Here is a 22,185-nt window from a genome sequence, read left to right on the forward strand (position 1 = left end):
ACTACATAAGAACTTATAAACTTAAAGCAAAAAAGCCAAAAGCCACTTATATTTTATAAGCATAAGCCAAAAAATATAAGCTAGGCCAAACACCCCCTTTAGTCTTTACACAATCACATCCCATAGAGCTTCAAATTTATTTTTTATTTGGAAAATAGCTTCAATCCCATAAAATTAATCTCTCAAATGATATTTTATACGAGTCACGAGTCGACTATTACAAGTCGAGTCGATTTACACCGAAAACGAGTCGACTAGCTAAGTAACTCGTTTTTCTCGAGACTCATACGAGTCGCTGTGCGAACTTGGAGCGAGTCACGAGTCGCAAACTTATAATTATTGTAGTTTGAAACTATGGTTATATATAATATAATACATTATTTTGTGTAATATGTAGTTTTGATATATTTATTGCGAATTTGAAGATAAATTGTAAGTTTATGACTAAAAACTATTGATTATGCAATATTTTGATAATTTATTAAGATAATTAACTTATATTTTGTTTATAAATACGTCATATATATATATAACTATATTATATTGTGTAGTATTTAAAAATGTCTCAACTCTTATGAGTCGAGTTACGTTTCGAGTTACGAGTCAAAAATCATGTTTTCAAGTCGAGTCAAAAGTTACGAATTTGCGCCTATGCTTATGAAGTCTACAATATTTAATCCAAAATCAGATTAAACCAGACCTGATAAACGTATAGGATATTTAAAAAATAGGCTTTGGTTTGAGGTTAAAGCCAAACTGGTTTAATAAATTAGTTTACAGTCTCATACTGTCGCTATCGGTTCAATAATCATATATTTTTGGCCAACACGAGAAACCTTATTAGAAACGGTAGATTGATGGGAACCGCTTGATCCCATGTACTGAATTGGTACCCACATAATGTAACACCCCGAGCTAGGGCTCGAAATATTACGGAAATCATATAGCACAAGGAGGGATTATCGTAGGCAACTAAATGACATTAATGAATTCGGTGAATCCACGACAAGTCAAATATTCAAACAATGCACAAGGAGCAAATGACCATCAAAGTTTACAAAAGAGAATTCTAGAGATGGCTATCGATCCTAAGCATTAATCCAAAAGTGGGCGAATGAATCCTTGATCCATAAAGTCCATGCCCGAAACCAAAAGCTACACCAGATCATGCATCACATCCTTGAACCACCTGATTACCTGAAAAGTGTTCTACAAGTCAACACGAGGTTGGTGAGTTCGTAGTGGTGGCCCAAGATGAACCACCGACCATAACCACATATCATAAAAACAAGAACAATTATCACATACAAGTAGTCTTACACGTCATCCAACCATTGCATCACTATATAACAAACGTATAAGAACAATCAATGCAATGTCAATGCCATGATGTGAATGATATGCATGCCAAACCAAAATACATATAATATGTAGGGCCATTATGCCATCTATGCAACGATACTCACAGGTCATCACCATGACCATTGTGGCATCTCAAAAACGTCGGCGAATATACGTCTATAAACCCGGATGACCAACACCAGTGTATACGTCTATACCTGGATGAACACATTTGTCTCAACAGACAACCAAATCATCTCAAGCAACCAACACAATGCAAGCACAACAATCCATCAATCCAACATCCAATAACCAACAATATGATGAAACTATACATACATACACTTGAGAGGGCTTGCTTTCAAAGAGTCCTCGATGTTTGTATACAGGGTGTACCAGCGGCTAACCCTCCACATCTCAAACCTTTTGAACGCGAAGTCGACTTCCATGTATGTACATCTAATCTAAATATAACCTTTCTCAATACCAACATACACAAAACATTTCAATGATTCATCCATCAATCTTCATTCAATCAACAAACAACTAATTCAAACAAATAAACACACAATGTACACTTTTCAGCCCGAATCTCAATAGAGTAGGGAGATACGAACTCACCTTGATTGGCAAAAGAGGCTAATATCGAATTAAGATGAGATTATAGGTGATTATAGTGCTCCACGCGTCCACAACCTAGTAATGTATACAAGACATGCATTATTCACCAAAGACGATTCTCTAACTAGATTTTAGCTTTACTTTATGGCTTTGAAAGACTTTCGGGACCCAACATGGTCGTTAGGGAGGTCATGTAATAGTTTGTAACCAAAATGAAGTCGCCCCAAGGTCGCCTCATTCTCAAACATAAGTTATATGTTTATTTAGTTTATGTTAATGTCTTGAATTAGGTTCCAAAGAGGACACCCAACTTTAAACGACTCGTTTGTCATGTGTAGGGCACCAATAAGGTCATAAGAGTACATTCCGGAAAGGTCGGGACGATCCTAGGATGTTAGAACTAAAGCTAGGAAAAAGTTAAGTGATTTAAGCCCCCAACTGCGCCGCAACTTATCGCTGCGCCGCAGCTGAAAAACAGACTCGCGAAGCTGCGCAGCAGCTTAACTAGCTGCGCAGCAGCTGAAAAACAGAATTGTGAAGCTGCGCAGCAGCTTAACTAGCTGCGCAGCAGCTCACCCAGTTCAGCATCAGCAACCCATTTCGACCTAAACACACCAAAACTAACCCATAACTCATTTTTGACACCCAAAATCGATTTGTGAAGCATCAAAACTCAATATGAAGCATAATTAAGCATGTTTACACATGAATAACCCAAACCCACTTTAAAATCTTTCTTCAAAACACCAAACTCAAGTTCAAATTCGGTTTAACCCATTACTAACCCTAGACAAACCCTAATTCGACTTTTGACCCGATTTGTGACCCGAAAATGTTTTGGCACAACTATAGATACATTTACTAACATGAAGTGAAGGTCATAGAGTAGAATTTACTTACCAAAAGCTTCACAAATCCTCAAACCCGAATTTGATTCAAATGAGGTCATTTCTTACACTTTGGAACCCAAGTTTTTGATATGAAGTTAAAATGGTGATAAGATTTATTATTCTTGCATTAACTAAGCTTGAATTTCCATGAACTATGAATTAAATTAGAGAGAGAGAGTGAAAGGAGAGTGTGTTCTTGGGAGTAAAGAAGAGAGAGATAAGAAGAATAAGGGAAGGAAAGGATAAGGTGGGTGGGGGTTGGGTTGACTAAGGTGGGTCATGGGTCAAGACTTTGATCCATGGGTTGACCCGTCAACATAACTAATTAGTTCAAAACCCACGACATTACATCTAGCACACCGTCAACCGGCTCATTGAGTATACAATTAGTCATTTAACTACTATAATTCATAACATGACACTTAAAGTCAACGGGTCAAAATTCATGGATGTTACATTATTCCCCCGATAAAAGGATTTCGTCCCGAAATCTAATAAACACTAATTATTAAACAAATCCGGGTACTTGGACTTCATATGATCCTCACGCTCCCAAGTGAACTCGGCTCCGCGTCTAGCATTCCATCTAACCTTAACAATGGTATAACGCTTGTTCTTGAGCTTTTTGGTTTGACGGTCCAGGATCTCTACTGGCTCCTCCACAAAATTTAAATTCTTATCCACCCGAATTTCATTCATAGGCACATGTTGTGTCGGGTCCGCCAAGCATTTGCGTAGGTTGCAAATGTGGAAGACATCATGTACTCCCCCAAGTTCTTGTGGCAATTCCAACCGATAAGCAACCTTCCCAACCCGTTCAATAATCTTAAAAGGACCGATATACCTTGGCCCGAGTTTGCCTCTCTTCACAAAACGGATAACACCCTTCCATGGCGACACCTTCAACAATACATAATCCCCCGCTTCAAACTCTAGCGGTCGCCGCCTCACATCGGCATACTTCTTTTGTCTTTCACGGGCCAATTGCAATCTCTCCTTGATTTGGTAGATCACCTTTGTTGTTTCCACCACAATCTCCGGTCCAATGAGTTGGCTTTCACCGATCTCCGCCCAAGCTAAGGGAGATCGGCAAACCCTACCATATAAAGCTCTAAAAGGCGCCATTTGGATGGTGGCATGATAACTATTGTTGTATGAAAATTCCACCAAAGGCAAGTGATCTTCCCAACTCCCACTAAAATCAATGGCACATGCCCTTAACATATCTTCAAGCGTTTGTATTGTTCTTTCGGTTTGCCCATCCGTTTGAGGATGAAACGCCGTGCTCATATTTAGTCGCGTACCCATTGCACGATGAAAGGCCCTCCATAAATTCGAGTTATACCGGGAATCTCTATCGGAGATGATAGAAACCGGAACTCCATGTTTAGACACCACTTCCTTGATGTACAAACGAGCTAAGGTGTCAACACCATCGGTTTCACGAATGGCCACGAAATGAGCCGACTTCGTTAACCGATCAACTATCACCCAAATTGTATCGCGACCACTTCTTGTCTTCGGTAACTTCGTTATGAAGTCCATTGCAATGTGTTCCCATTTCCATTCGGGGGCCTCGGGTTGCACTAATAATCCGGGTGGCTTCTTATGATCGGCTTTCACTTGTAAGCAAGTAAGGCACTCACTCACATACCTAGCCACATCTCGCTTCATACCCGGCCACCAATAGAAATCTCTTAAATCAAAATACATCTTATCCGACCCGGGGTGGACCGAATAAGGTGATCGATGAGCTTCATGCATGAGAAGAGTTCTTAGATTGCCGAAAATGGGAACCCAGAGCCTTCCAACTAAATAGAGCCCATTATCACTCTTCCTATCGAATTGTTGCTCCATACCATCCAAATTCTCATTACCAAAGTTTTCTGGTCGAGTGGCTTGTACTTGAGCCGCAATGATTTGATCGCGAATGTTTGGTCCTACCGTGAGGCTCATAACCCTAGCACGTCTTGGTTTAACTCGTTCCTTCCGGCTCAAGGCATCGGCTACCACATTGGCCTTACCCGGATGATAACGGATGTCACAATCATAGTCACTAAGGAGTTCAAGCCAACGTCTTTGTCTCATGTTCAATTCACTTTGATTAAAAATGTGTTGTAGGCTTTTGTGATCGGTATAAATCACGCACTTGGTGCCATAGAGATAATGCCTCCAACACTTCAAAGCAAATACTACCGCTCCCAATTCTAAGTCGTGTGTCGGATAGTTCTTCTCGTGCACCTTCAATTGGCGGGAGGCGTATGCAATAACTTTGCCCCTTTGCATAAGGACACAACCCAATCCTTGCCCCGAAGCATCACAATATACTACAAAATCTTCAACTCCATCGGGAAGGGTTAGAATGGGTGCTTCACACAACATGTTCTTAAGAGTTTGGAAGGCTTGTTCTTGTCTATTGCCCCATTCGAATTTCCGTTCCTTTTGAGTCAAGAGTGTAAGAGGTTGTGCAATGCGGGAGAAATTTTCGATAAATCTTCTATAGTAACCCGCCAATCCAAGGAATTGACGGATTTCGGAAGGTGTTTCGGGTCTCCTCCAATTCTTAACCGCTTCGATCTTACTTGGGTCAACGTGAATACCGTCTTTGCTTACCATGTGACCAAGGAAGTGAACCTTCTCTAACCAAAACTCACACTTGGAGAATTTAGCATACAATTTCTCCTTTCTTAACAACTCGAGTACTTCTCGCAAGTGTTCGGCATGTTCTTCCTTCGTTTTAGAATAAACAAGTATGTCGTCAATAAAGACAATGACGGACTTGTCCAAGAAAGGGCGACACACCCGGTTCATCAAATCCATGAATACTGCTGGTGCATTGGTCAACCCGAAAGGCATAACGGTGAATTCAAAGTGCCCATACCGAGTTCGGAAAGCCGTTTTATGAATGTCATCATCATGAACCCGGAGTTGATGATAACCCGAGCGGAGATCGATTTTGGAAAAGTGCTTGGCACCTTGAAGTCGGTCAAAAAGGTCATCGATTCGAGGAAGAGGATATCGATTCTTCACCGTAAGCTTATTCAACTCCCGATAGTCTATACACATTCTAAACGACCCGTCTTTCTTCTTGACAAAGAGAATGGGAGCACCCCAAGGAGATTGACTAGGACGGATGAAACCTTTCTCTTGAAGTTCCTTAAGTTGAGCTTCGAGTTCTTGCATTTCAGTGAGGGCAAGTCTATAAGGAGCTTTTGCCACGGGTGCGGCTCCCGGAATAAGATTGATACGAAAGTCAAGTTCACGAGATGGGGGTAATCCCGGTAATTCTTCCGGAAAAACATCAGAGAATTCACAAACAATAGGAACAGTCTTCAATTCTACCTTTGAGATGGTAGCACTAAAGACTTTAGAATTTAGAGAATCGGAAGTTTCACCTTGAACTCTAAGAATTTTACCGCTAGACAACGGTATTTTAACAACCCTCTCCCCACAATCAATAGTTGCATTTACCGCCGTTAACCAATCCATTCCCACAATAACGTCAAAGCTACCGATTTCAAAAGGCATAAGGTCGATGTAGAATTCGATGTCGTTTAGAGTCAAAATACAATCACGAAGTATTTGACTAAGTTTTGCTAAGGTGCCATTTACCGTTTCTATATCGAGTACATAGTTTAGGGCACACGGATGCACATCAATCAAAGGGATAAAGCGAGAGGACACAAAACTATAATCGGCTCCGGAATCAAATAAAACCGTTGCATAATGACCATTAAGAAGAAAGGTACCTGCAACAACATTGGGATCATTACGGGCCTCATTTGCATTGACCGCAAAGGCTCGGCCACGGGGTTGCGCTTGGTGACCTTGTTGTCCCCGGTTTTGGTTAGGCCCGGCAATTTGTAGTTGATTGGGGTGAACGGCCACTTGAACTTGTTGTCCCACCCATTGAGGACAATTGTTACGGTAATGATTTGGGCTACCGCACACATAACATTCGCCTCTTCTTTGATTGCCTTGAGGAGGAAGAGCTTGAATAGGAGCTACATTGAGCGGACCCGTACCCACCCTTGGTGCCCTACATTCTTTCGCCATATGCCCCAAACGGTTACAATTAAAGCATGCCCCACATTGAACATTGGCGGGGTGGTGTCTATTGCATCTTCCACAATGTGGGTGGGGCCCCACATAAGGCTTCTTCACCGGCTCCACCGCCGCCATCACCCTACCCCGATTAGCATTCTTGGAGTCAAACCTCCCCATCTTCCTTGGACCACTTGTTTCCCCAACCTCCTTTCTTTTTGATGATGAGGATGATGATTTACTCAAAACTCCACTTCTTAACAAGTCTTCGGTAACACTACCGGCACGGTTAATAGCCTCGACCATGGAAGTAGGCATGACCGGATTGATGAGAGAACGGACTTGTTGAGTCAAACCCAAAACAAACTTCTCAATGGCCCGAGACTCGGTGCTCACTAGGTGAGGAACAAGGGTAGACAACTCTTGGAATCGTCTAACATAGCCCTTGTAGTCGGCCCCGTCCATTTTGAGATGGACAAACTCGATGGTCAAGTTTTGGAGCTCATAAGGTGGGCAAAATTTCTCTTTCACTTTGTTCTTGAAGTCGGCCCATTCCAAATTGTGGGCCCGACCCAAGGCCTTCTCTTGGTTCCACCAACTTAAAGCATCCTCCTTGAACATACCGGAGGCATAATAAATTCGGTCATCATAAGTACAATGACTCCTTTCAATCACCGCTTCAATCCTCTCAAACCATTTTATACATTCCACGGGCCCACCCAACCCATCAAACTCCGGTGCCCCACAATTCTTGAAATCTTTGAATTGACAACCTTGGCGGTACACTCCATGTTGGTTATACCTAGCCCTATAGTTATCCGCTCTTTCGAGTTCTTCTTCTTCTTCTTCTACTACAACATGAGATTGAGCACCCTCATCATTCACATTTTCCGGGTTTCCAACATTTTGATGCTCATTAGGTTGTACCCCATTGTTCCCATCAAGAGTTGCTTGGACTTGGGCAACAATAGTCGGCATGATATTGGTGACCGTTTGAGCAATCACATCCGCCAAGTTAGGCCTGGGAGCCTCACCACGACCCCTACCTCGGCCCCTACCTCGTCCTCCACCACGACCTCTATCACCCCGGCCCCTACCTCTACCTCCTTGCACTTCCGGTTGAGCTTCCGGTTGAGGTTCTTCCGAGTTAGCCCTATAGTTAGTTCCAGCTCTTCTTGGTCTTACCATTTCTATAAAACAAGCAAGGCGTTGACCCGAAAGTTAGTCTCATTACTCACATGTTAGTCACACAAGTTGTCAATGCCCTCAAGTCGACATAACATACACATTTCATACCATTAAGCTAAGGCAAAAGCGATAGATTTCTAGGGAGAAATTATTACTTACCATACTGAGCTCACTACAATCATTTATCATACAATCCTATAATCTAGCACGGATGGTTCAAAGTATAATCCGAATCCAATATGCTTTCTAGTTACTGATCGAGTTTGTGTACAGGGTGTACCGGCGGCTAACCCTCCACTCAATCAACTTCCCAAAAAGCATATCGATTCCTTATTATGCTTTAAACCAAGCGTGCGCAACCCGTGATGTCATTAAATTGCTATAACATCGGGTGACCATAAAATAGTTGATCACGCTCTTTTAGGGTTGCCACAATGTTACATCAAGTTAACGCCATAACTTCACCTCGCCCTAAATCAACAACTATTATCAAACAACAATCCATCTCAATCACAATCAAACTCAAACCAAAACCATATCGTACTCAAGTCATCACATAATTGGTCTCAACTACGAACTCCCAATGTACACTTTCTAGGGTTCACAAAAATCAAGTTGCACACAAAATTCCTAGCCATGCATGCTATATGAAGAGTTTTAACTTAAGCCGTAGTCTAGGTCAAACCACCTAATTCTCTACGACCTCGCATGGGCCACCATTCTGTAACACCCCGAGCTAGGGCTCGAAATATTACGGAAATCATATAGCACAAGGAGGGATTATCGTAGGCAACTAAATGACATTAATGAATTCGGTGAATCCACGACAAGTCAAATATTCAAACAATGCACAAGGAGCAAATGACCATCAAAGTTTACAAAAGAGAATTCTAGAGATGGCTATCGATCCTAAGCATTAATCCAAAAGTGGGCGAATGAATCCTTGATCCATAAAGTCCATGCCCGAAACCAAAAGCTACACCAGATCATGCATCACATCCTTGAACCACCTGATTACCTGAAAAGTGTTCTACAAGTCAACACGAGGTTGGTGAGTTCGTAGTGGTGGCCCAAGATGAACCACCGACCATAACCACATATCATAAAAACAAGAACAATTATCACATACAAGTAGTCTTACACGTCATCCAACCATTGCATCACTATATAACAAACGTATAAGAACAATCAATGCAATGTCAATGCCATGATGTGAATGATATGCATGCCAAACCAAAATACATATAATATGTAGGGCCATTATGCCATCTATGCAACGATACTCACAGGTCATCACCATGACCATTGTGGCATCTCAAAAACGTCGGCGAATATACGTCTATAACCCGGATGACCAACACCAGTGTATACGTCTATACCTGGATGAACACATTTGTCTCAACAGACAACCAAATCATCTCAAGCAACCAACACAATGCAAGCACAACAATCCATCAATCCAACATCCAATAACCAACAATATGATGAAACTATACATACATACACTTGAGAGGGCTTGCTTTCAAAGAGTCCTCGATGTTTGTATACAGGGTGTACCAGCGGCTAACCCTCCACATCTCAAACCTTTTGAACGCGAAGTCGACTTCCATGTATGTACATCTAATCTAAATATAACCTTTCTCAATACCAACATACACAAAACATTTCAATGATTCATCCATCAATCTTCATTCAATCAACAAACAACTAATTCAAACAAATAAACACACAATGTACACTTTTCAGCCCGAATCTCAATAGAGTAGGGAGATACGAACTCACCTTGATTGGCAAAAGAGGCTAATATCGAATTAAGATGAGATTATAGGTGATTATAGTGCTCCACGCGTCCACAACCTAGTAATGTATACAAGACATGCATTATTCACCAAAGACGATTCTCTAACTAGATTTTAGCTTTACTTTATGGCTTTGAAAGACTTTCGGGACCCAACATGGTCGTTAGGGAGGTCATGTAATAGTTTGTAACCAAAATGAAGTCGCCCCAAGGTCGCCTCATTCTCAAACATAAGTTATATGTTTATTTAGTTTATGTTAATGTCTTGAATTAGGTTCCAAAGAGGACACCCAACTTTAAACGACTCGTTTGTCATGTGTAGGGCACCAATAAGGTCATAAGAGTACATTCCGGAAAGGTCGGGACGATCCTAGGATGTTAGAACTAAAGCTAGGAAAAAGTTAAGTGATTTAAGCCCCCAACTGCGCCGCAACTTATCGCTGCGCCGCAGCTGAAAAACAGACTCGCGAAGCTGCGCAGCAGCTTAACTAGCTGCGCAGCAGCTGAAAAACAGAATTGTGAAGCTGCGCAGCAGCTTAACTAGCTGCGCAGCAGCTCACCCAGTTCAGCATCAGCAACCCATTTCGACCTAAACACACCAAAACTAACCCACAACTCATTTTTGACACCCAAAATCGATTTGTGAAGCATCAAAACTCAATATGAAGCATAATTAAGCATGTTTACACATGAATAACCCAAACCCACTTTAAAATCTTTCTTCAAAACACCAAACTCAAGTTCAAATTCGGTTTAACCCATTACTAACCCTAGACAAACCCTAATTCGACTTTTGACCCGATTTGTGACCCGAAAATGTTTTGGCACAACTATAGATACATTTACTAACATGAAGTGAAGGTCATAGAGTAGAATTTACTTACCAAAAGCTTCACAAATCCTCAAACCCGAATTTGATTCAAATGAGGTCATTTCTTACACTTTGGAACCCAAGTTTTTGATATGAAGTTAAAATGGTGATAAGATTTATTATTCTTGCATTAACTAAGCTTGAATTTCCATGAACTATGAATTAAATTAGAGAGAGAGAGTGAAAGGAGAGTGTGTTCTTGGGAGTAAAGAAGAGAGAGATAAGAAGAATAAGGGAAGGAAAGGATAAGGTGGGTGGGGGGTTGGGTTGACTAAGGTGGGTCATGGGTCAAGACTTTGATCCATGGGTTGACCCGTCAACATAACTAATTAGTTCAAAACCCACGACATTACATCTAGCACACCGTCAACCGGCTCATTGAGTATACAATTAGTCATTTAACTACTATAATTCATAACATGACACTTAAAGTCAACGGGTCAAAATTCATGGATGTTACACATAACCCCCAACAAGGATAGTGTCAAGGTAAGTCAACTACTTAAATTCAATTCTGCCTCTGGCAAAAATCGAACCTAAATTACTCCCAAAAAGTGGCAATTGGTGGCCAACTCTTCTACGAAAAGTTTATTCATGAGAAACCTGATTGACCAATATATATATGTGCGAAATTTTGATATACCGCTTAAAAAACCAACGATAAAATTTTCATACCCAAATCAATAAATCCTTAAGTTGTACATGGGCGCCTGGTATCCCGACCAGACTTTTGGTAATTCAACCAGATTATTTACAGCGACTGTCGCTGCAAATAGTCATGGTACAGTAAGTCGCTACAAATAGTCAAAAGATACGTTCTGCCACAAGCAACAATAATTCAACGCTTCAATTGACAACTCAATTTGAGTTAAAAGAACATGTGTCATACTGTGCTCATCTGACAACACGTTTTCATTATCATTCACGAGATGACCCCTTTCCCTTGTAAACTAAAACAACGCGAAAAACTTTAATGTGAAGAGTTGATATATTTGAAAGAATGGATATTAGAAAGACTGGATGTGGACAGGTTCTATATATTCAAAAAATGGGGCCCACTCAACCTTTTGCAACGATCCTCGCTGTTAATTCCTTAGTAAAAGGTCAAAGCAATTATGGAGGTTGTTGGTGGATTGCTAACGTGGCATGACTATTTGCAGCGACTGTCGCTGCAAATACTCTTATTTGAGATATGATCGAAATACGGGCTGCGTTTACATGTCATGTAACTTGATTATATGTTTAATACATAAATTTATTAGTACTTTAGAACTTCTGAACTTGTATACTATTAGTATTTTAAGTGGATGAAATTTATTAGATGTAGTCCACTATAGGTTCATGTCATTTCGTTTTTATGTTGTTTTGTTCAAATTCACCTGATAATATTTGGGCTTATCTGTTTGAACATGTAGTCGAATTTAAATTCGTTTGATACCTGGTTTTGTGTTTTTGACTCTTTTTTTTCCCCCAAACCCGATAACCCGAACAAAATAAACCATATGACCCTGAGCCCCAGCTAGCTAACCAGTGACCACTCTGTTTAAACACCGAAAAAAACTCAAGTTCAACAAAACCCTAAAAATTAATCAATCTATCAAATGGAAACCATTACAAATCAAACCACCGGCACCACCGCCGCCGGCGACGATGACGACACTCCGACGCTAAGCGCTCAAACTCTTGAAGCTCTAAAAGAATTCCTTTCCGAACAAAACCTCTCAGTCACTACAGAAAATGATGAGAAAGAAGTTTCCTTAGTAACAGAAGACTGGCGACTCAGTCAGTTCTGGTACGACCGTGAAACTGCTGAAACGGTGGCGCGTGAAGTCCACGCGCTCTATACTTCCTTGGATCCTCCACCTTCTGTTGCTTGTATCGCTTGCCCCACTCTCTACGCTTATCTCAAGGTATATATATAGGTATATATACAGATAGTCACAGAAAATGTATATGTGTGTATATAAGGCCAATTTTGTGATTTTTTTTATTAAGAAATGATAATTGTGTTTTTATTTATTTATTTATTTTATTTTGTGGGTAGAAAATGCATAATGACTTGCCTGTGCAACTATTGGAATATGATAAAAGGTTTGAGCAATATGGAAGTGAATTCACTTACTATGACTATAATGAACCGACATCGCTGCCATTGTCGATGAAGCATGCTTTTCGTATCATCATTGCTGATCCGCCTTACCTCGTAAGCTTTGTTTTACTCATATACTACTACATGTTCATTATCGTAAAATACCCGTGAGATTAACGGAAGTTAATGTATAAACTCCGATAAATGAATGGCATCCTCGGATACGGTGTCCAACGCCTTGATGTCCATATCTGTCAAACTCATTTGTTTCACTGTTATAGATAAATTATGGTACTAGATCCATTTTTCCTTAGTATTCTCAAAATATGCATACTTCTGCCACTTTCACTGGTCAACATATTGGTATCGAGATTGCGTTAAAAAATATTTTTACACATTTTCTACTTAGCTTTGAAGGTTTAAAAAAGAAGGTCACATTCTAAAACATTGTATAGCTTCAAATGCAAAATCATTGATGAAAATTATTTTAAATTCGTCATTTTACGGCTTAGGTTGTTTTCTAATGATTATGTATTTATGCCTTTATGGCATTGCCTTTATGCACCAAAATCAAGTTGCAACTTCCTTTATCTCTCCATATATATGTTTTGTTTGTAAAGTACATTAGAATTACGTTAGTTTTACGATGAATGCCGAACTGCCACGATGAGATTTCATATAATAACATTGGTGTAAGTAATTTTTATCTTTGATTTTAGCTTTAATAGGCTAATAGCTTCCATTTTTATTATGGTTTGTGCAATTGAAGCATTTTGCTCTAAAAGATGGAATTTTTTAAGTTGTTAATTTGGCATCAGGTCTCTCTATCCATTTTCTGCATTTTGTATTTCTCTACCTCTTTTTTTCAAATTCCAATTGAATTCAATCTTACTGTTAGTTATCATGATGGGCAGAGCCAGGAGTGCTTAGAAAAAGTTTCTGAAACTGTTGGTTTTCTTAAGCAACCTGGAGAATCATACTTGCTTTTACTAACAGGTCAGCATGTTTTATATCATTCATTTATTCAGTTTTACATTTTCTTTTTTGTTTCCTGTGTCTCTTAGCATACCCTTGTGAGATAAAACATATATATAAACTTATAGGTGGTAAAATGGGAATCTTGGGTAACATGCTAAAACTGGAAATATATAGTTCACATGTATTTGGGCGACCCTTTCATTGTTTAGCAATATTATATGCAAATAAACCATTTGTTAAGCTTCAGTAGTGTGGCTTGACATGTTTGTGCTTCATGCCCCCATAAGTTTCTATTCTTTTTGAAAAACCAACCATGAGGATATGTTATCATTTTTAGCACTGCAAACATGAACTGCGAATAACAAATAGTTCTTAATACTTACTAGGGTTTTGTTTCTTGTTAGTTTGAAGTGTTGTGTGTTCTAAGGTTTCTTGGTTGTCTATATGTTCAGGTGCAGTGCAGCATGATAGAGCAGCCCAACTCCTAGGATTGCGCCCATGTGGATTTCGCCCACAGCACTCCAGCAAGCTTGGAAACGAATTCCGACTCTTCACAAACTATGACCCGGGGTTGAGATTAGGTGGATGGGAACTAGAGCAAGTGTAAGGTCTTGGTTTTCTACATGTATCAAATCAGTAGTCATGTCAACTTTTGAGAGGCTTCATTTTCGTTGTGCATTAGCGACTCAACTTTAGCTTGAGTGTGGTCAGTCAGGTTTTTTAGCTCGAGGTTTAGTTTGGTGCATCTCTCGGTCGAAGTGTTTGTCTTGTAGGTGGTTCTGTAACTTTTTGTTGACAGCAACACAAACAGGGGTGGTATTATATTTATCTCCATACTAAATACTACATGCTAAAGATGTTTGAAGATGAGTTGTGAATTTATGATCTATTTTATGTTTGTTTCAGTCCAATAACTCTTATGTTTTGTTGAACAGTATTTAGCTTATATGAAACAGAGTGTCAACCATTTAATTGCTTCTTATAAAATTATTACAAAATCTAGCAGACAACAGAGGTTCATTTTGCGAATCAGTATGCATCCAAGTCAGAGGAAAGGCTAGGAGATGGTCAGGGGGATATATACCGGTTATGCTTTGATAATGATGATGGTGTCTTTCTACACCAACAATGTATAAGTTGTGGCCTTCATAGGTCATTGTAAATTCGTAAACATATTAGCTTCTCGATAATCAAGCATACGCCTAGCCATCTCATGTTTAACAGCTATGCAGGACTACCAAATGTGAGTACCCAAAGCTCGAAGTAACTCCATTCAAGTAAACAATACACTCATTATGTAAAACAGGATCAGACGTTTATAAGTATCATTAAACAAGAAAGAAACTTGAATATGTGGATATATACATTTGATTCTAGCCTCCGCTTATGGGAGGTATAATAGCCAACTCATCTCTACTCTTCACGAGTGCAGACTCACTCGTGTATTCCTCATTCAATGCCAACACCATGCATCCACGGAGCTCTTTCAAGCCCGGATACTTGACAACAAGTTTATCTAAACAATCACCGGCAGTAGTACCAGGCAACGCTTCAAATTTCATTTCACTCAACCCCGTTAGATCTCTAGCTCGTGCAAAAAACAATACCTTAATCTCAAAAGACCCGTTCTCACTTTCTGTCTGTGAGACATCTTGTTTAATCCCCTCTTCTTGTGAAGAACCCATGACAGAAGTTCTGTGTGCATGTTAAACTGACACAACCTTAATAACAAGCTCGTACTTTACATGAATTATAACTATATATGTCTTTATACCAGATAACGGAAAGAAAAAAATGGTGATATATACAAGATTAAGTAAGATATAGTCATTTATAAGATCATACAAATATTATTGTTTGATTAAAAAATACTTTCAAAACATGACCAAGTAAGTACAACATTCATTTCATATATATAGTTTTCATACATTATATAGCACAGAAACATATAATAAGGTCTTAATTAATTGGTTTTAAGGTAACAGTAACATATATCCGGTATGATATACTATCGATTTTAAAGTACATCCATTTTGAGAGCTGAGCCGTTTACTTTATAAAAAAAAAAACCTTCTAGTCAAAACTCAGAACAAGATAACTTACTCCTTAACTAAAACATAATCTAATCAGAATAACAACAATTAAATCAAAAAGTAAAAAATATTCTAATAAAAAACAATAATAGTGTTACCTCGATCCTTTGATGGATTGAAGCGCAAATTGAAAGGATCGAATTCAAGTTATACAACTTCAAAAGATGTAAAGTGTTGTAATGAAATATTGAAAAAGTTCTGTAAAATAAACAAATGTAACAGAGCTTGTTTGACCTCAAAATGGGATTATATCTTTCAAAGTACAGCTATTAACGAATCTGGGTCCGGGTCCGAACTGATTGACCCGAAATTTCTTTATTAGATGAAAACAAGATATAAAAAGTCAAAAAGATTCCATTGCCGGGAATCGAACCCGGGTCTCCTGGGTGAAAGCCAGATATCCTAACCGCTGGACGACAATGGAATTGTTTATACAGTCTTCTCATTCTTAGTTTAAAATCTTTAAGTTATATGAATTATTATTTATGCTAACTTTTACACTAATTCAAAAGTTTATTTTAGATGGGTATAAAATCCCATAAGCATATGGTTACGACTAGCAAAGTATTATGTTTGACGATTATTAATATTTTAAGAGACGGTTATTTTCATTTATATCTACATCGCTATGAGTTATGACTACTAAAATTATTAAACTTTTCTTGCAAGGAAAACAAATGCAAAGTTTTACCTTATTTTCTTGGAAACGGGGATGTTTATATTTTATGACATATTTACACTCCCAAAAATGTATTTATATTATGCAACACACACTTAAAACGAACATCATTGGTCTTATTAGTGATATATTGATGTGTTAATTGCTAAGTTATCATGCCCCGAAACCGAAACCGAACTCGAAACCGGTTTCTACCCAACCCGAAACCGAACCCGAACCCGAACCAGCTTTTCGGTCAACGGAACCAAAACCGGGTTTGACCCAACCCGACCCGGTTTGAAACCGGTTTGGGGTCAAACTTTGACCGGTTATTGACCGGGTTTGACTCGGTTTTTTTGACCAAAAACCGAACCCGACCCGAACTCAACCCGGTTTCTAACCAAAAATAAAACCCGAAAACCCAAACCGGTTTGTAACCGCCGGTTGGGTCAAACCCGGTTGTTGACCAGTTTCGGGTTCGGTTTCTTTTCGGGTTCGGGTTACAACCCGGTTTTTTTGTACACCTTGCAGGTAGCTGTATGCATCTTTGTCTTTCATGGTTGCATTTGACAAGCTTACGAGCATTATGTGGACAGCCGGATAGGATACTAGATAGGCTTTATTAGGTTCGTTTCACCTGAAACATGACGTTACGAAGCTCAAGCCAAATCAAGCTTCATCTTATTCGATTAGGACAAAATCAAAGTTCAAAAGAGTTGGTCTCTTCCACAATTTCATGTTATACATATAATAAGGAATTGTTAGTACAACATATTAATAAGATGTCACAAAACAAAACATAACAAAAGTGTTAGATGGCTACAAACTGAAATTGTACATAGATTAATATATAATCAAACATATAGAAAATATGAATTTCAATATAAGCAGAGTCAAATGGAATATAGGGACAGCTTAGAGATCAACATTTGAAAAGAAGAAAAAAATATGCTCTCAATATACATAAGAATAAGGGATAATATGTTCTAGTAAATCTTGTATTCCCAAATAGATCCCACACTTAATACTCTCAGTATGCAATGAAACTACAACACAATTTCTTTGGCATCTGATACCAGAAGTCCGCTAAGCGCCATTCCCACTTTTCCATGGCTTCAGCACACCAACGACGACGACTGCAATGATAATGAGTAAAATCAAGATAGCAATACACATCCACTTTCTCGAGTTCTTCTGTAGACTCTTTGCCTTGAAAAGGGCTTTGTTTCCATCCTGCACATGGTCTACTGCATTCGAAACCTATTTGCATGCCATTGACAAGATGGTCAGCAAGAAACAATGGATCATAAATGTCTTTTACCCCACTCCGACTTAATTAACTATCACATTTCAGAATTGAAAAGCTTTTGTTATAACTTATAAGTTATAACTAAACAAGAAACAAAGTTAGTGATTGATTTCAAAATAATTGACTGCAAATATGATATTTGTTTGCATGTCAGAAGTATTGCGTTTCATTACAAGTAAAAGGTTACTTCCGCTATCAGAATGGATGTTGCATACACAAAAGAATCTTGTTTTGTTTCAAATATTTTTCCCCATTAATGTTTCCGTTTTTGAATTTTGAACATAACATGGTTTCACGAGATACATATATGATTTTCAATTACCTGTGTCTCAATGTTGTCTAGCATTTCCCCTTGAGCGTCCACCAATACAGCCATATCCATAAATATCTGCATGAGAAGCAGGAGTCATTAATATCTATGACATTGTTCCAACAATTTAAAAAAAAGCATCAAACATTCATCAGTTTGAAAGAGAACTATAATATCTGAAAAACTAGCAGATGAACCAAAGATAGCTGGAATTAAGTGAAATGTCTAAAATAGCATTAGATTTAACTTTACATCTAATGGCAGCTAGTAATGAATGTAGAGGTCACCCAAGTATCCACATTTAATACTTACACACAGCCAAGTATGTGCCTTGTTTCATTCAGACACACACGATCGTTTGATACTTAAGCATGTGGAAGGCCTGCAATGGGTTTCAACACTTAAACAGGTGAAATAATTTTTTTTCCTAAGCAGACTGAATGTGAATGCTCTTAGTCTAGCATTGTCATAACTACAGAGAACATACGATAGTGACATCAATTTGCAGGATTAGTATAGTTCTCTCTCATTGAAGGTTATTTAAGACATTTTCCTCAACAATTTCCATTTCAACATCTTCCATATAGTTTGCAAAGTCGACTAATTGCAAGAAACCAATGTGCTAATCATCATGCACAAGATGGATGATACTAGTTTGAATCCATAGAATTTCTATTTCATTTTATCGTTTTTAATAGATGTTTAGACTTTAGACATTTATAAGTGCTCAATTCTAACGTGACATTATCCATTATATTGTCATTATTTATAGGATGGAAGATGATTGACTATGATTGTTAAGCTACAATCTATATATCACAATTAAATTTAATTAGATGCACATGACATCAAGACAAAACAAAGGAAGAGTGGGAAGGCCACCTGCTGTAGCCAAAACATTCATGGAACAAACTAACATAGTGAGCTCATTAACTGTTAAGAACAACTAGCTTAACTCATATTAAAAATTAAATAATTACCTATGTTATTAAATTACTTAAATAAATAAGTTGATAATGTAGAACATATATAATTCCGCACCTGTTGCAACTCAAGAAGTTTCCGTTCTACTTCTCTCACTGCATCATGGCGTTCTTGGATTTCGGCCAGTGTGTCAAGAACCTACAGCACAGAAGAATATATAGCTTAGGCATTGACCCAGAAAAACAAAACACACAAGAAATCATGGGGACCCGAAAGAAACGAACCTGTCCCCGTCCTTGTTCCCGGATTGCTTTCTGAAATATCTGTTCGCTGTCACCTGTCTCTATGAGTTTATCAATTGTCTGCAGATAGCAAAGAATAATATGAATGTGTGCTAGTAAATAATCAATATAGCCTAACATTTTATAAAATACCACACCTCTTCATCGGCCCGAGCTCCGGTCACTGAAATTAGTTAAAGAAACTCATTAAGTTAAATGAGAAATGGATTGTTATTTGCTAATATATGGAATTTCCAACTACTGTTCTGACATATAGGTAAATTCTACAAACCTGTATATACACGCCTCTCAACCACCTCACGATGCTCTTGACTGATACTTTCTCTAAGAGCCTGCATAAATTCATCATAACTGGCTACTAAGAAAACCATATATACATGAGATAAAATAGACAAGCCAAATCTAAAAGACGCATCAGTAGTACCTGAAATTCCGACATTTTGTCTTTAAACTTCTTCTTCAATGAGCTGCAGATGAGAATCACCATTAATGAAGAAAAAGATAGTTATCAAGTCAATGCCTTTAATTTGCTAAACAAAGTAACTAACAGGGTAGTGGCCGTTCTTGATCGGTCAACTCCCGTTCCTTTTCCACATCCAGGCTTTTGTCTGTTTGCCAAGTTCTGCATAATTTTAAGAGGTGGGAATATTGGTTAAACAATTAAACAAGAGTCAACCGCAGAATAAGTTGTATATGATTTAACCTCTTTGTCAAGTTCCTCAATTTTAGATTTAATAAATCGAGCAATCTTTCCAACTTCATCCACATCTTTCTCCATCCGCTGCTTGATTGCTGCAGATTAAAATGAAACCTTCAGCTACCAAGTCTACAACAACGAGCATAAAGAAAAGCTGAACCTGAATAAGAAAGGACTAATGATTACCTTTCATAGCGGCCGCCTTGGTTACAGCCTTTGACTCCTCGTGAGCATCCTGTTCATAACCTCATAAGCACAACTATTTTGCTAACTATCTTATTAAAGAGAACATTTGATATAACCAGGAATAGCTCAAAAAGTTTGGTGGTATAAAGTAAAAAAGAATTTATCGTATGAAGCTACACAAATAATAACATATGCACATTTGAAGAATTGAAGTAAAATAAAACTATCCGAATCATGCCATACCTGTAACTTTTTTAGTAGTTTATTAAGTTTCTCATATTGTTTCTCGATGGCTTGAACCTATAAAAATAAGAAATATAAGCTTAGTTAAGCTAGAAAAAGTAGACATACATAATGAAAAGGCCAAAAGTAGAGGCGCTACCTTCTTGAAAAATTCATCTAAGCCCAACTCCCCGGAACTCGCTTCCCGTTGTGTTCCCATTTCAAGATCTCCACCGCCATAACCTTGACCCCGAGGATTCTCAAATGATTCCTACAATATATCAATTAACAAAGGCGTATAAGTACATATTATTCAAACTTCAAAACCTTCAACGGGGAAAACTCATACACACAAGAAACAAAATAAAAATCTCACTTTGGTGCAAAATGTTAAATGTCAAAGACAAACAGAAATCAAAGCGCTACCTTTCAACAACATAAAGATCACAAATTTACCATACACATAGCAGTTCAAAACCGTAAACCAACTCAAAAACCTAAAATCCATAGTTCCCATATTAAATAACTAATTTCTTTATATTCCAAATTTGATTTCTGATAAATACTCAATATCCATATTTAAAAGATGCCATATAGCATCATAAATTTACAAAATTACAAAAGGGATGTCAAATATCGAAACTTGTTATGCGTAATAATAATAGTATTATAAACATATACAACTTCAAAATCTTAAGTCAAAAATCCATGTTCTTCATGTAGCCTTCTATTATTGTGTCAATGTCACTATGTCAGCGATACCCAATCCTGTCTTACGCAGCCCTGACCGCTGATAGACTGCTTCCATGAGGACACCAGGCCACATGACTTTCTTTTATTATTATAGATTTTGGAAAAAATATCCATTTTTTGTTCTTTTCAATAGGGCTAAATATATACAGGTTAAAATCAGTTCAAAAAATTGTCAAAAAAATTAGTAAATAAACACTTTAGACTACTAAAACTCATACATTAGTTAATCACAAGCATCAAACACAAGAAAGTTGACAAACAAATAATGATCAAATCTAAGAAAAAGATATAAAAGATAAGATCTTTATAATCTAAAAATCTAAAAAGACACACAATGCAGCTAGTATTAGTCAATAATTTAAAAAACCCATAATCAGAAAGTAAAAAAGATTGAAACTTTAATATAAAAAACTTACAGATAAAAGGTCATTCATGGTGAGCTTGAAGCTGTGGATCTTGGATTTTCAAGATTAGGGCTTTTAATTTTTGATTAAAGAGAAAGAAATTAGTGGGAAATTGGGTTTAGGTTTGTTTGAGTTGGGTTTATTGAGGTGGGAGACAAGCAACAATGAAAGAAATATTCGGTGACAGATCGTGAAGACAGGCTTTTCTTATCGGGTTAATAATACTCTTTTATAATTATTTTTTTGATAAAATATTTTCTTGGGTTTTGAGTTCTTGTACTTTAAGTTGTCGAATTATTACATGGAAACTAGTGAGATGAATATACTTGGGAAAATAGCGTATTGGAATTTTTTCTGGAATTTTTTCCTTCTTTCCAAATTTTAGGGATTTTTCAAAATTCAGCATAGCTCGGTACTCATAATACAGTAGTAGTGGTGTTAGCGAAAACGACATGGCGGTAACTATTGGTTGTAGCGCCGGACTTAAGTGTTATAGATTGAACTATT

General features: G+C 38.0%; 3 protein-coding genes and 1 non-coding gene across 4 annotated transcripts; 1 reads left to right on the forward strand and 3 right to left on the reverse strand.

Annotated features, from left to right (window-relative positions):
* Window positions 1–12,062: 12,062 nt before the first annotated feature.
* On the forward strand, window positions 12,063–14,731 carry LOC122582363 (EEF1A lysine methyltransferase 1). Its single transcript, XM_043754743.1, has 4 exons — window positions 12,063–12,663; window positions 12,798–12,956; window positions 13,757–13,838; window positions 14,273–14,731. Exons 1-4 carry the CDS (start codon window positions 12,355–12,357, stop codon window positions 14,425–14,427), a joined length of 705 nt encoding a protein of 234 aa, XP_043610678.1. The 5' UTR covers window positions 12,063–12,354; the 3' UTR covers window positions 14,428–14,731.
* A 333-nt stretch (window positions 14,732–15,064) lies between these two features.
* LOC122582364 (molybdopterin synthase sulfur carrier subunit) lies at window positions 15,065–16,138 on the reverse strand. Its single transcript, XM_043754744.1, has 2 exons — window positions 16,012–16,138; window positions 15,065–15,515 (listed from the first exon to the last, which is right to left on the reverse strand). The coding sequence occupies exon 2, from the start codon at window positions 15,503–15,505 to the stop codon at window positions 15,194–15,196; it is 312 nt and encodes a 103-aa protein (XP_043610679.1). The 5' UTR covers window positions 15,506–15,515; window positions 16,012–16,138; the 3' UTR covers window positions 15,065–15,193.
* A 127-nt stretch (window positions 16,139–16,265) lies between these two features.
* Window positions 16,266–16,337, reverse strand: TRNAE-UUC. The gene has a single exon. It is a non-coding gene; the product is annotated as a tRNA-Glu (tRNA).
* Window positions 16,338–17,387: 1,050 nt separating this feature from the next.
* On the reverse strand, window positions 17,388–21,950 carry LOC122581278 (syntaxin-132-like). Its single transcript, XM_043753478.1, has 13 exons — window positions 21,691–21,950; window positions 20,682–20,792; window positions 20,543–20,599; window positions 20,300–20,348; window positions 20,120–20,208; window positions 19,965–20,038; window positions 19,841–19,883; window positions 19,688–19,748; window positions 19,554–19,579; window positions 19,399–19,476; window positions 19,232–19,312; window positions 18,203–18,268; window positions 17,388–17,831 (listed from the first exon to the last, which is right to left on the reverse strand). Exons 1-13 carry the CDS (start codon window positions 21,706–21,708, stop codon window positions 17,658–17,660), a joined length of 927 nt encoding a protein of 308 aa, XP_043609413.1. The 5' UTR covers window positions 21,709–21,950; the 3' UTR covers window positions 17,388–17,657.
* Window positions 21,951–22,185: the final 235 nt, after the last annotated feature.

Source organism: Erigeron canadensis, chromosome 9 (genome assembly GCF_010389155.1).
Source record: "Erigeron canadensis isolate Cc75 chromosome 9, C_canadensis_v1, whole genome shotgun sequence".
Classification (NCBI taxonomy): Eukaryota; Viridiplantae; Streptophyta; class Magnoliopsida; order Asterales; family Asteraceae; genus Erigeron; species Erigeron canadensis.